Raw genomic sequence first — 14,139 nt, 5'->3', positions numbered from 1 at the left:
AAATTCTCCATTTAAGCTTGCCACTGTTTACACTTCTGTGCACAATGTTTGCCCAAAATAATTCCTATAAGCCTCATAATTGCAATTGTGTCAAAGAAGATTTTTGTTGCCCTATACCTAGTTACTAATCCACATCTCCCACCCAAGCACTAGGAGTATGGTATATGAGACAATGGGGTTGATTTATTAACCCCCCTGACGGTAAACCCGAGCGTGACTCGGGGTTGGTTTTACATGTTAGGATCGATAAAGCCGAGTCACGCTCGGGCTGGACGGGCTTACCTTTCGCTGGATCCACAGGCAAGTTACTTACCTTCTTCCTGGATCCAGCGATGCCACCCGCTGTGTGAGCGAGCGGGACCTCCTCGCTCGATTCACAGTCCCCGTGTGACGCCGATCTCCGTTCCCTGCGACGTTACGGCGCACGGGGACGGAGAACGGCGCCAAATTCAAAAAAGTAAGCAAACACATTACATACAGTATACTGTAATCTTATAGATTACAGTACTGTATGTAAAAAATACACACCCCCCTTGTCCCTAGTGGTCTGCCCAGTGTCCTACATGTCATTTTATATAATAAAAAATGTCATTTCTGCCTAAAAACTGTAGATTGTCCAAAAGTGTCCCTTTATGTCAAAAATGGTTTTAGATCAGCTAGAAAACAGCGATAATAAATTATAATCACTTGCAGAAATGTGCGATAGCGATTTGTGGGGAAATTCGTCATAAAAAAAATAAAATAATGACAGCGACAATTCTGCAACTGCAAATTTCAGTGATTTTGAGTTGATTACATTATTGAATAATTTTTATTATAATTATATTATTATTTGTTATAATTATTTATAATTATTTATTATATTATAATTTATAATTTTGTTTTTAAAAAAAAAAATCATACCCGGGATGCCTACAAGACTCTTGCTTGGTCAGATTTAAGTGAGTTATTTCTAAAAATTACAGGCCTACAGTATAAAACGCCAATTTCCTTGCAAAATAAATGTACCGCTTTTGGTACGTAATTCCAGACAGAATCATACCGCCAGGGAGGTTAAAAGCAAATAGACTGTGAGGGTTATTTACGAAAGGCAACTCCACTTTGCACTACTAGTGCAAATTTCACTTGAAATTGCACTTGGAAGTGCAGTCGCTGTAAATCTGAGAGGTACAGTAGATCTGAAATGAGGGGAAGCTCTGCTGATTTTATTATCCAATCATGTGCAAGCTAAAATGCTGTTTTTTATTTTCCTTGCACGTCCCCCTCGGATCTACAGCGATTGCACTTCCAAGTGCACTTTCAGTGCGATTTCAAGTGCAATTTGCAGTGCAAAGTGGATTTGCCTTTCGTAGATAACCCCCTGTGTGTGCACTTTAAAAAATGCAGTTGCATTCTGCAAGAACAGGTTGCTCCAGAGCTTAAGTGAGGGGAGATCCTCCCAAAAGGAATGTATTATTAAACTGCAGAGATACAGTACCAACACATTCCTAATGGGGGAAAAAAGCTATATTCCATGCAGATATAAAATGCATGGAATTTTATATCTGCATGGTTTAGGAGATATTTACCATATATGCTTGCGCCAACGTCATCGGCGCATTCGCGCACCGAAGAAGGGGCACGATGGTGCCATTTCTAATGGTGCCATGACCGTCGGCTCCCGCGCGCATGCCCAGGAGTGACATCACGCGACTCTGGACAGTCACAGAGCCAGAGTCCAGGGCCCCCGAAAGGAAGAGGGGTGAAGATGGACGCGGCCACCAGCGAGGACATTGTGAACATTGCAGGCTTTTTTTGCAGTTAAGTGGCACATAATGGGCTAGTATGTGATGCTTTTACATTGCAGGGGGAAAAAAGGGGGTATTAAATCCAAAAGCTTACCAATTCCTAGATGTAATGGCTGCATTTGTTTTATTTCCTGGTGGTCCTACCAGAAAGTCTGTTGTATTTCTAAGGAACAAGCTGTCCCCTTACAGGGGTAAGAAAACCATTTACCACTGGCAGGGGTGCTTAGAATGATCAGCTTTTATTTATTTATGTAAAACCTTTATCCCAAAAAGGAAAAAAGCTGTTTCTGTAAACTGCTTTAAAAGTATTTACTGGAGTTTTGCTTCAATACGTGGATACAAATGGCATAGTATATCTAATAATCTTCTCTCCCCCAGCCTGTCCCCTGTGCTCCTTCATCCAGAGTGGTGTCTCTTTGATACAGGAGGGGTGTTACTGGCCGGAAACAGAGGGGAAAAGCCTAAAAAAGGGGAAAACAAATGCATCCACCACATCTAATTAATGGTAAGCTGCAATTATATTATATTTTTGGTTTTGGGTTTAATACCGCTTAACTTTCAAAGTAATAAACAGAAAGCGGCTATGTTTAGTAGAACCAACCACATAACACTGGTTTCTCTTGTGGTTGAATGGTACACCAGCAGACATTAAATTACTCTGATAATGCTGAGCATTGAATTCCTACATACAACCCAGTTATTATTACACACAATAAACCTCTGCTACTAAATTTAGCTTCAGAACTGAATTTTCCTTTGTTCTTTAGCATTTCTAGTAAAAAAAAAAAAAGATATTATTTTGTTGCTTTTCCTTCCTGTGTGCTACAGATGAATTATACATATATGGAACTAGTCTGATGCTTTTATTCCAACTTTGTTGCCAGACACGCAACTTGGAGTAGCTGTGCTGCTTTCACTACCATTTTATGGTTCTGGCTTGCTACCATATTTCAGCTAATGAAGGATTTTAAGTAAAACAGGATGCAATGCCGCTAGATCTCCTGCATCTGCAGGATGTGTAATTAAAGCTTGTATTCATTTAAAATAGTCAAGAGCATAGAAACTCTACAGTCTGCTAGCCAAAATACATCATTTTGTGTGAAATGTGTAAGTAGGTAATAAAGTTTTTATCCAAATTATAGCAATACTAACAGCACTACCCAGGGGCGGACTGACAACTCATGGGGCCCCCCGGCAATAGAAGATTATGGGGCCCCCAGGCTTACAGATTGCCACCATGCCAGGAGGCAGTGCAGAGGCGGGGCAGCTAAAATCTCAGAGTTTTCACATTAAAAGCATGTCGGTTTCGGACATATCAGGGACAGATGTAAAAAAAACACAGATTTTTACATACTGGTTTTATTGAGCCTGGCAACCCTAATGGGGCCCCCTAGTGGCATGGGGCCCTCGGGCAGTGCCCGAGAGTCCCAATGGTCAGTCCGCCCCTGGCACTACCTACTTGCCAACCAGTAACACAGCGATCTTTTTTTTTCTCACCAAGCAAAGATATTCACACAAACAAAACCTGCTTTCGCCCCCCCCAAAAAAAATTGGGAAACCTTAAAAAAAAAATATGCAGAAAGAAAGAAAGAAAGACTCACTGAAAGACATCTGCCCCATAGAAATATTTCAGATTTTTAAGGGCAGTATGTTGAGCCACCCAGCTGTTTATAAGGTCCGCTGCAGCTTTAGCAAGATTGTCCCATAGCATGACTACATCTCTTGTCAATGACTCTGTTCTGTGCAACTTCCCTCCTATGCTCCACAGTATATTGGCGAGGTTGCTTGAATCAGGTAATACACTAGGCAGCATTTTCTCACCACGCATTCAGTGCATTTCAGAGATAAGGATATTGGAGTCTGTAGGAATTTTGAAAAGGCAGCTAGATATGAAAAAATGTATGCCAAGATTAAAAAAAAAAAAAGGTAGGCCTTTAATGCTTAACCACTTCAATACAGGGCACTTTCCCTTCTTCCTGCCCAGAACAATTTTCAGCTTTCGGTGCTGTCACACTTTGAATTATTATTGCGGGGTCATGAAACACTGTACCCAAACTAAATTTTTATCATGTTCTTCCCACAAATAGGGTTTTATATTTTTTTGCTAAACAAACTAAAAAATCCCCAAATGTTTGAAAAAAACATTTTTTTTCTTTGTTTCTGTTATAAAATTTTGTTTTCTTCTTCACTGACGGGCACTGATGAGGCTGCACTGATGGGCACTGATAAGGTGGCTAGATGGGTACTGATGAGGAGCCACTAATATTTATAATTTATAGGGAGTGAAAGGCGGCACTGATAGGCAACACTGATGGGCACTAATATGCGACACTGATGGGAACTAATAGATGGTACTGATGGACACTAATAGATGCCACTGATAGGCAGCACTGATGAGGAGGTACTGACAGTCATTACTGATGGCCATTGATTGGCATCTGTGAAGGGCACTAATAGGCATTATTGATGGGCACCGATTTTCACTTTGGTGGCCACTGATTGGTATTTTGGTGGGCACCGACTGGCATCTGATGGGCACTGATCAGCAGCTGTGGTTGGCACCTCTTATGAGGGCTGCAATGATAATCAATGCACTCATTATCTGCACAGACCCATGCCCCCCTCTGATAGGAGAGACACTGATCGGCTCTCCCTGTCAGCGTGAACCGAGGAAAGCCGATTACCGCCACTTCTTGGTTCCTGCTGTGATTAACTTTGGTCACAGCTGATCACATGGTAAAGAGCCTACTGTAGCTGGCCAGCTAGAACCTGTCCTAGGTAGCTTATATGACCTACATGTATATACAGCTAAACCTGCTAAGAACCTAAATGTAATGCACATGTTTATATGTGAGAGACAAAGGCAAAGTTATTCACTGTGATTTTATGCTTGAATGTCATATAATAGTTCTATGTTGTGTTCACAGAGGCAAAAGAAAAAATATGCCTTTAAGAATCATTTATTTATATGACAGTGAAGGTAAGCTCAAATTACACAGTAGAATTCATACCAGAAAGCATAGAGTTAAGCTTTTGTGACTCATCAGAAGTCTTGGCCAATCACAGCTAATCTCACATTGAACAGTCTTGACCTATCACAGCTACCTTTGCATCCATTCTGTCTGGGAGGTTCCTAATACTGTACATGTGCTGCATTCATTCCACATGAAGACAGAGAGCAGAGCAGACATACAGAGTTCAGTTTTATGGAAGCAAGGGCCTAAATAGGTATGTCACACAAGTTATATATGTTCTTATTGTAAATAGTGTAAATAGTGTGATCAGAACTGTATACTGATCTAGTTGTGTGTTCACCTGTAGTTCCACCGAACTAAGCCATCAAGCCATCAAACAAAGTCATCTAACCGAACCAAGCCACATTCAGTCATTCTAACTAAGTCACATCCATTCATCCACTTTAACAAGCTAACAAACCCTGCAAACCACAGTCATACCTTTCAGAGAAATCCATAGAACGGCAATAGAGGAATTTCAGAGTAATAGACAGTCTTGTTGGACTGAAAAGTCAGAGATATCACAATTCTTTCAATGCCACAGCGCATGAGGCACTTTATATTGTTGCGCCTGCCACACCTACGTCATAGGCTCTTTACCACGATCAGAGATGCGATATCAGAGTGACACATAGTACCAACCATCGCCGCACTGAGCGCCCCCCGCGCATGCACAATCACGGCTTATCCTGCTGGACATCATATGACGTCCAGTCAAGATAACGAAGCCACATTGTGGACATCAATCCACAATGGGGAGAGCGAGAAGTGGTTAAAGAGGAGATTCAATCTCTCAATCAACATTGAGTATTTTTAATTCTAGTGCTGAAAGTATTAGTAAATAGGAAAGAATGTCATATTTACTTGTTTTAAACTTTCTTTTTTACATTTGTTCAGTTACTTCCTGGTTTCCAGGCCTTAGCAAATTATGTCATACATCCCAGGTGTCTTCAGGAGGGGAGAAGGGTTATTCTCAGCTAAGCACACCCTCCTGCCTGCATGCCAAAGCTAAGAGCAGATGGATTTCTAGGAAGTAAAAGCTACATAAATCATCTGTCCCTATTGAAGATGACCATGGCCAGAAATGTTAGGTTTTTTTTTACAAAGTGATTTCCCAATAAAATAAAGCATGGAGACATGGATGGATGGGGGAGTTTTCTTTGAACATTAAAAAGGAAGTAAATAGCGTTTTGATTTGTGGTGCTCAGATGCAGTGTTGTTCCTGCTTTAAAGAAAAGGTGTTTCAGTTAAAGAAAATCTGTTGCTCTATATATTTTTTTTAATTATTATTATTTTGAAATAGCATAGGAAATAGTGAAACCCCTCTCAGATTTTTTTTTATGTTTGTGAACCATTTAAAAGTTTTTACCTTTACTGCAGAAACAACGGGGAATCTCTCCAAAGTGATATAAGACAAAATGTCTTCTTAGGTTCACATGGGGCCCCATTTAGATCTATGCATCTGCGTGGAGTTTAATTTGTGTAGCACTGGCAGGTGCATTGTCATGCACCAACATGTGTTTCCTATGCCTATTGAAAAAATTTTGCCATGTGTTTTGACAGCACATGGACATGAATTTGGTGTGGATATCGGTAACAGCTATTGACTTGTTGCTAATGCAATAAAACCCCTTCAAGATGCATTTAATATTTTTATTATGGGGACGTGGGACATGTGTTTTAGCAAGTTGCATCATGTGTTAAAATGCAAAAGTGTAAATGGACCTCCAACCATTTCAATACTGGGCCCCTTCCAGCCCAGTCCAATTTTTAGCTTTCAGCATTCACACTTTGAATGACAATTGTACGTTCTGAAACCTTTTTTTTCACACAAATACAGCTTTGTTTTGGTGATATTTATCCACCACTGGGTTTTTTATTTATTGCTAAATAAATGAAGAAAAGGCTGAACATTTCTGTTATAACATTTTGCAAATAAATAATCTTTCTTTATACATTTAGGCCAAACTGTATTCTGCGACATTTCTTTGGTGAAAATAACCTAAATCTCTGTTTATTATTTAGTCTGTGTTGAGTATTGAGTTTTGTTTTTGTCATGTGATCTGCTGTGATTGGTCACAGTGATCACATGGTACCGGCCGGGGGCTGGCACACTGATCGGTCATCAGTCATCAGCCAGTGACAGATCATGCCGCAGTGTGGACTGCGGGGAGCGCTCAAGGAGCATTCCGGGAGTACACCATATGACGTCCACCCGGAATGGCAAAGGTCCAGCCCAGCCGTCATTTGACTATAGGCTGGGTGGCAACTGGTTAAGGTGGACGGCAAGTCAAATCCTAACTAAGCTTAATCTACTCTGACCCCAATTTTTAACCTATTCTTAATACCTCTTAAAAGGAAAGATGCCTGTACTTACCTTTTCTGAAGCTGCTGCGGTCCGGTCACATGATCAGGTCCCAGCGCTGGCTTCAATGTAGAGGAGAGACAACAGATGGGCCATAGTAAGCCTATGGGTGACTTCATCGCCCAGGCTCTGAAGCCGTTATCAACAATCTCTCCTCTACACCAAAGCCGACACCGGAGAGATCATATGACTGGACCAGAGAAACTTCCGAATAGGTAAGAATAGGCATCTTTACTTTTACAGGGTAGATAGAATAGTCTTGGGGTTGAGAGTAGATTTACGCTTAGTTAGGTTTCAACTTGTTTTCCATCTTAAAGTGGAGGTTCACCCAAAAACGTAATTTTTAACATTAGATTGATTTGTCAAGGGGAATCGGGTGTTTTTTTTTAAATCGAAGCAGTACTTACCGTTTTAGAGATAGATCTTCTCCGCCGCTTCCGGGTATGGGTTGCGGGACTGGGCGTTCCTATTTGATTGACAGGCTTCCGACAAGCTTCTGACGGTCGCATACATCGCGTCACGATTTTCCGAAAGTAGCCGAACGTCGGTGCGCAGGCGCCGTATAGAGCCGCACCGACGTTTGGCTTCTTTCGGCTACTCGTGACGCAATGTATGCCACTGTCGGAAGCCTGTCAATCAAATAGGAACGCCCAGTCCCGAAAACCATACCCGGAAGCGGCGGAGAAGATCTATCTCTAAAACGGTAAGTACTGCTTCGATTTAAAAAAAAACACCCGATTCCCCTTGACAAAATGAGCCTCAATCTAATGTTAAAAATTGTTTTTCGGGTGAACTCCCGCTTTAATGTTTCCCTTTTATTCCTGTTCTGGAGACAATTTAAAATCTGGATTTTCCCTCACTTTTAGTCCTAGTCTTTATGGTCATGAAAACACGAACAAAGAGAAGTTCCCCAGCTGGAACACAGACAGCAATAAAAACCTGATAGGGGTCCTAACCATATAAAATAAGGCTTTGCTTTTAGATACACTTTAATTATAAGATTAAAAGAAAAATGTTCATGTGTGGATAGAGTATACTATACAGTAATATATTCCAACTTCATACCAGCCTTCTCCATAACTTAACTGTGAAAGTTATCGGTCTTGCAATCTTTGACACAGGCATGAAGGTATGTGTGGCATGATCATGGAGCCACCTGCTAGGACATTCGTAAAATGTACTCTACAGCTACTGTATGAGATGTGACCTCTGAAACAGTAACAATGTTAAGAATTTTACCAACGCTTAACACATGCACTTAACAGTAGGTAAACTAAATAATACACTGCAGCTTAAAAAGGTTATCATCCAGTGGAATTAAACTGAACACAACATTCCTATGAACAGAACTTCTTACGCCAAATATTTTTTATTTTTTTATCATCCACTGTTGCCCTATCCAAATCATATACTGTACAGGCTAACTTGCACACTTGTATACTGTAACGCGTATAGCTGTATTTATGTATGTTGTTGATAAAGCTATTGCATATGGAATGCCTAGAAAGAAAAAAAGAGCTGGAAAAAAAAAATAGAAATTCTAAGGAGTCAGTGAGACTTGTGTGCATGTTTCTGATAATAGCCATGCTCCAGCCCTGCCAGAAACGCCACATTAATGTTGTAAACAATGGACCATTCTATCAGCATTTTCTGACGTATCACATTTCTACAAGCCTGTAATTGTTTTGCTTTTTTTTTTTTGTTCGTACTTATTTTTCTCTTGCATTATTGATGCTATTAGTTGATTTAAGACACAGCCGAAAAGTGATACGAATGGTCTCGGTAGGACCATAAATTTATATATTGTATACAATTGTAGGAGAATCTTGTAGCGCTCTGACAAAGAGGACGCATGGTCAGAGTAAGTCTCAATCAGTTGTAAAAAAGTAAGATAATTACAATAGCCCACACATGCTTCTTTGTATAGTCTACATGCTGGTTTCTGAAATGTGAAGTTTCATTATGAAAATCACAGCTATGAGCTTGTCAAACAAAAGAAAAATTCTGTATAATAAAATTTGTCATTTCTAACACACAATGCATGTGTGTACAGGGGGTAGGGGGTGGAATAATAAAAACCTTAATTGTCTGAGAACATTTGGACTGGATGGAAATGTTATATACAGTCCCTCATGTTAGAAATTGCAAAAGAAGGTGCTATGCACAAAGGTGGGTGGTAACAACTAAACCCTGAGATGGATTGGAAATATGTCAGGGGGATCACACAAATAAAGTACGGTATTTAGGATATTTAAAACACTAGGGGCTGAACGATGCCTAGTACAGTTACAAACAATAGGTTATGACAGTCAAAAAAAAACTGGCATTATATTTCTTGAAATGAGAGCATATTGTCCAAATTGTTCTACAAAAGCTATGCAATCCACAGTTCAATCAAACCAAGCAAACAAATCAAACCATGGTTGGATGAACCTTGGTTTGCTAAAGCACCGTGTATCATAAGCAATTACCATGTTTTCTTTTTCATGATATAAATATTGTTTTAATATTTTTCCATCCTTTTTTGAATATTGGTGCTGCCGATCTCCTTCGGCCCCTTTGAGCCACTAATGCCTCGTTTCCACTGAGTGGAACGGTTCAGGTCGGTACAGTTTGGAACGGTTAGAATGGTCCGGTCTATTCTGGTGAGGATTTCCACTGCAAGTCGGACCGTCAGGGGCCATACAGGATTTAGAAAAAATGCTTAGTGTGTCCACCAATCAGTGGAATGTATTGTAGCTCCGCCCTAACTGAACTGTTCCATTTTTTATGGCCCCCACATCTGAAGCAGGTCCCGGAATGGTGCGGTACGGTTCGGGTTTTATGGCACACTTTCATAATGGAAACACCCAAAGTAGCGTAACGTACCGAACCGTACAGAACCGATTTGCTCAGTGGCCTCGTACACACAACCATTTTTCCCAACGGGAGTTTTTCAGATGGGAACGAGCAGGTTCTTGGCTTTCCCCTCGGGATTTCGGACGGGAACTTTTCCCGTCGGAAATCCCGCACGTGTGTACGAGGCATCACAGTTGCTCTAGTGGAAACACATCATTGCCTTCTTATTAGTGACAGTTGACCATGCCTGTGCATATCATAGCAGGATCACCAGGTAATATTGTGATGAAACATGACGATTTAAAGTAGCTTTCTTGCTAGAATAAAAATTTGAAAAAAGGGTCCCTGTAAATTATTTATTAATACTTAACAGTCTCGACACCCAGGCTTTCAAACTTCGCTGAAGAACCTTCTGCCTCTGACACTGGTCATATATACTTGGTCCCCCTCTGCTCTGTGTGGTTCGATGCCCCAGCCCCTCACCAGTACAGGACAGTTGGCAGTAATCAGCAGGGGACCAGGCATCCGACACAGCTGAAAGTGAATTTGATGGTAAAGAGTCTTCAACCACTGTAGCCCTTCAAGATAGCAAAGCTTGTTTGTGCAGGGACAGGTAAGTATAAACTCTCTTCTTTTCAAGCAACGCTTTATTGTAGTGTAGTGTAGTATTGTATTCTTCTTTTAAAAATATTGTAAATAACTTTTTAAATTACATTACCATGATAAAGTGGAACTAAATTAAAAAGTTAAACAATTATGAGTGTGTAGGCACTGTATTGCAGAAGAAACATGCTATGTCTCTTTGGCAATAAAACAAACATACCTGCCTGTTTGCATTCTTCTTTAGAATGCACAGCCCAATGGGTACTCTTAACAAACCTTGACACTGGAATTAATGAACTTCTGTATGCATGCTCAACTTAGTTTACTTTGTTGGCGCAACTTGGTCTTGGGATGAAAAAACATGCATGTACATGCGCAACTCAATGTGCATTCTTGGCGCACCTTGGTCTTGGGTTGAATAAACTCCTCTACACATGTGCAACTCTAAGTACATTCTTGGCGCACCTTGGTCTTGGGTTGAATAAACTCCTGTACACATGTGCAACTCTAAGTACATTCTTGGCGCACCTTGGTCTTGGGTTGATTAAAACTCCTGTACACATGTGCAACGCAATGTACAATCTTGGCGCACCTTGGTCTTGGGTTGAATAAACTCCTGTACACATGTGCAACTCTAAGTACATTCTTGGCGCACCTTGGTCTTGGGTTGAATAAACTCCTGTACACATGTGCAACTCTAAGTACATTCTTGGCGCACCTTGGTCTTGGGTTGAATAAACTCATGTGCACATGCGCAACTCAGTGTACATTCTTAGCGCACCTTGTTCTTGGGTTAAATAAACTCCTGTACACATGTGCAACGCAATTTTCATCTTTGGCACACCTTGGTCCTGGGGTGAATAAATTATCACGCACATGCCAACTCAATGTACGTTCTTGGCACACCTTGATCTTGGGTTGAATAAACTCCCGTACACATGCGCAACTCAGTGTACATTCTTGGAACACCTTGGTGCTGTGATGAATGAACTCCCGTAGGCACCAGCAGTGCAGTGTACATTCTGGGCACACCTCAGTGTCTGAACAAATAGATTCCAGTACACATGGGGAGCTCAGTGTACATTCTTGACACTTCAGTGCTGGGATGAATGAACTCCTGTGCAGGAGTTACACCATTCTGTGCTGACTAATAAAGATGAGAAAAGATGGAGAAAAGATGTCGGCGCCTTCGCAGACATCACATCTCTGGAACAGAGGAATTTGCGGACTTTAGTTCCACTTTAAATAAGGTGACATTTTAGTGCCTAAGGTTAAAGCTACCAGTAGAGAAGAGTAGGTGTATGCAGCCAAGTAAAGAAGCTGAAATCACAAGCACAGACAATATTCCAGTAAATGCAGAACCCCCAGTGGAGACTGCGATGAAGCGTGCTGCCTCCATCCAGCAACGGTTACTATGTTGGAATGCTCAGCCTCCCCTGGGGGAACCTCAAACACATCACACACACCCGTTTTTCAAGACAAAAGAGACAAGTAGAAGATAATGAACTTACTGCTATGGCTTGCAGGCGTTCCCTGTGCAACTCAGCCTCCGCCATCCTAATTCAATAGGGATAAAAGCTTCTAAGATATAAGCAGGGGTTCTTACTAAGTCCAAGCAGTCTGGGCTGTAAAATGTGCTTTCTTGAAAAGTCCCCAGCTTTTGGGAGGCAGCTCAGTCAGAGGCAGACCATTGCTCACACTGGACCAGTGCCTGTCTGCTTCCCATCTGTACCTCTGCAGCTTCTGTTGCTGTCACACAAACCATGGATGCACTCCACAAGCAGCCCAGCCGAGTCATTGACTGCAGCACTTTTTCCTCCTCGCTAGTACATTGCTCCTCCTATGTGGTGTCAAGTCACCATAGGGCACTGCCATCATTAGCAGTACACTCATACAGATGGTTTAGCATGCCTTCTTCCTAGAGATAAAGCAGATATCACCAGTGTGACTAAGCTGAATGCAGACAGGCACTGTCTTTTATCTTCATTTGTCATTGTCAGTTTTTTTTTTTTTGACATGTCATTTAACAACACTGGCACTTTAGAAAAGATTTGCAGGGAAATTAGGCTTGCTGATTTTCTCATCTCACTAAAATGTGCTTTTTTTGGCAATTTTAAGTAGTAAAATCAAGGAAGAAAATGGAGTCGTGCCACCTGAATACACATGAGATTGGGAATTTTTGCTGTAATATGATGTAAATTGTGGCATGTATGCAGACTGACTGTTTAAAATCTTAGCACAGTATAAAGTTTGCTTTGGCAGTCATATAGTATGAGGGAGTAAGTGTCTACAGGGCGCTCTGGTCTGATTGTCTGAAAGTGCTAGTCTAAAGTGAGAAAAATAAATGTAGAATATGCAGTCTGAAAAAAAAAAAACGGCTGATTCAATAAATCCTGTGTTTAACTAGCTGTATTAGAAAGTCCTGAGCCAAATTCATGAAAGCCATGCAACAGTTTTCTTACTCTTCCTGACGTGTTTAACAAGTTCAGGTACTTCTTATGTGCAACATTTTTGCCTCATACGCACGACCGGTTTTCCTGTTGGGAAAACTGCCATGAGAGCTTTTGGCCAGGAAAACCGGCCGTGTGTATGCTCCATTGCAGTTTTCCCGACAGAAAAACTGCCGGGAAAAAAAAGAGAACCAGCTCTCTTTTTTCCCGTCGACATTCCCGGCGTTTTTTAAGCCAGCAGTTTTCCTATGGGAAACACTGTGATGGAGCATACACGCGGCCGGGATTCCCGACCAAAACTCTCATGGCAGTTTTCCTGTCGGGAAACCCAGTCGTGTGTAGGGGGAAAAAGTTACCGAGCAGCTTCTCGGTTTTCCCCTCGGGTTTCCAGACAGTAAAAAGTGTGTACGAGGCTTTTTATATCCTGCCACTAAAGGTGCAAAAAATGTAATAAAGTGATATCGAAGGTTAAATAAAAATAAAAAAATGTCATACCCAGATCCTCTTCTTCTGGGGTCTCCTCCTCTTCTCCAAGTGCTCCCATAGCAAGCCTCTTGCTATGGGAGCACTTGTGCATGCTTGTTTATAAACCCTACTCAGTGTGTCTATAAGATACAAAGTGTGGGCTCAGCCCCATCCCTGCAACCTCCTCAATGGCTGTGATTGACAGCAGCGGGAGATTGGCTTCCACTGCTCTCTCTGCCCATGGTGAGGCAGAGACCTGGAAGAGAAGTGCACATCAATGGATCGTGATCAGGCTTGGATAAATATTGGGGGGGTTGGGGGGAGCAGCATACTGAAGGCTTTCTACCTTCATGCATAGATATCATACAGGTAAAAAATCTTCAACCTGTAGAACCACTTTAACCGGTTCCCGACCGGCTCATGCAGATATATTGCGTCAGAATGGCTCTTCTGGGTGAAATCCCATACATATACGGCTTTGCCCAGGAGAGCCACCAGAGGGAGCGTGAGATGCACACAAATCCCTGTGCTATCAGAGGAGAGGAGACAGATTGTGAGTTTCTACAAAGTAGAAACAGCGACCTGTCATCTCTCCTAGTTAGTCCCATCTCCACACA

General features: G+C 41.5%; 1 protein-coding gene across 3 annotated transcripts in view; it reads right to left on the bottom strand.

Annotated features, from left to right (window-relative positions):
- The window catches only part of PALM2AKAP2 (PALM2 and AKAP2 fusion), a 451,866-nt gene extending 439,301 nt beyond the window's left edge, over window positions 1–12,565 (bottom strand). For 2 of the 3 annotated variants that reach the window (XM_040361140.1, XM_040361141.1), the window contains exon 1: window positions 12,119–12,421. In XM_040361140.1, the coding sequence (XP_040217074.1) occupies window positions 12,119–12,163 (45 nt within the window). In that variant the 5' untranslated portion in view covers window positions 12,164–12,421. Of the gene's footprint in view, window positions 1–12,118 lie in introns of all 3 variants that reach the window. The other variant, XM_040361147.1, reaches the window with a different exon arrangement.
- Between the last annotated feature and the right edge of the window lie 1,574 nt (window positions 12,566–14,139).

The sequence above is a fragment of the Rana temporaria genome, chromosome 1 (genome assembly GCF_905171775.1).
Source record: "Rana temporaria chromosome 1, aRanTem1.1, whole genome shotgun sequence".
Taxonomy (NCBI): Eukaryota; Metazoa; Chordata; class Amphibia; order Anura; family Ranidae; genus Rana; species Rana temporaria.
Note: the sequence above shows the minus strand (reverse complement) of the source record. Positions and strands in the feature narration are given on the sequence as shown.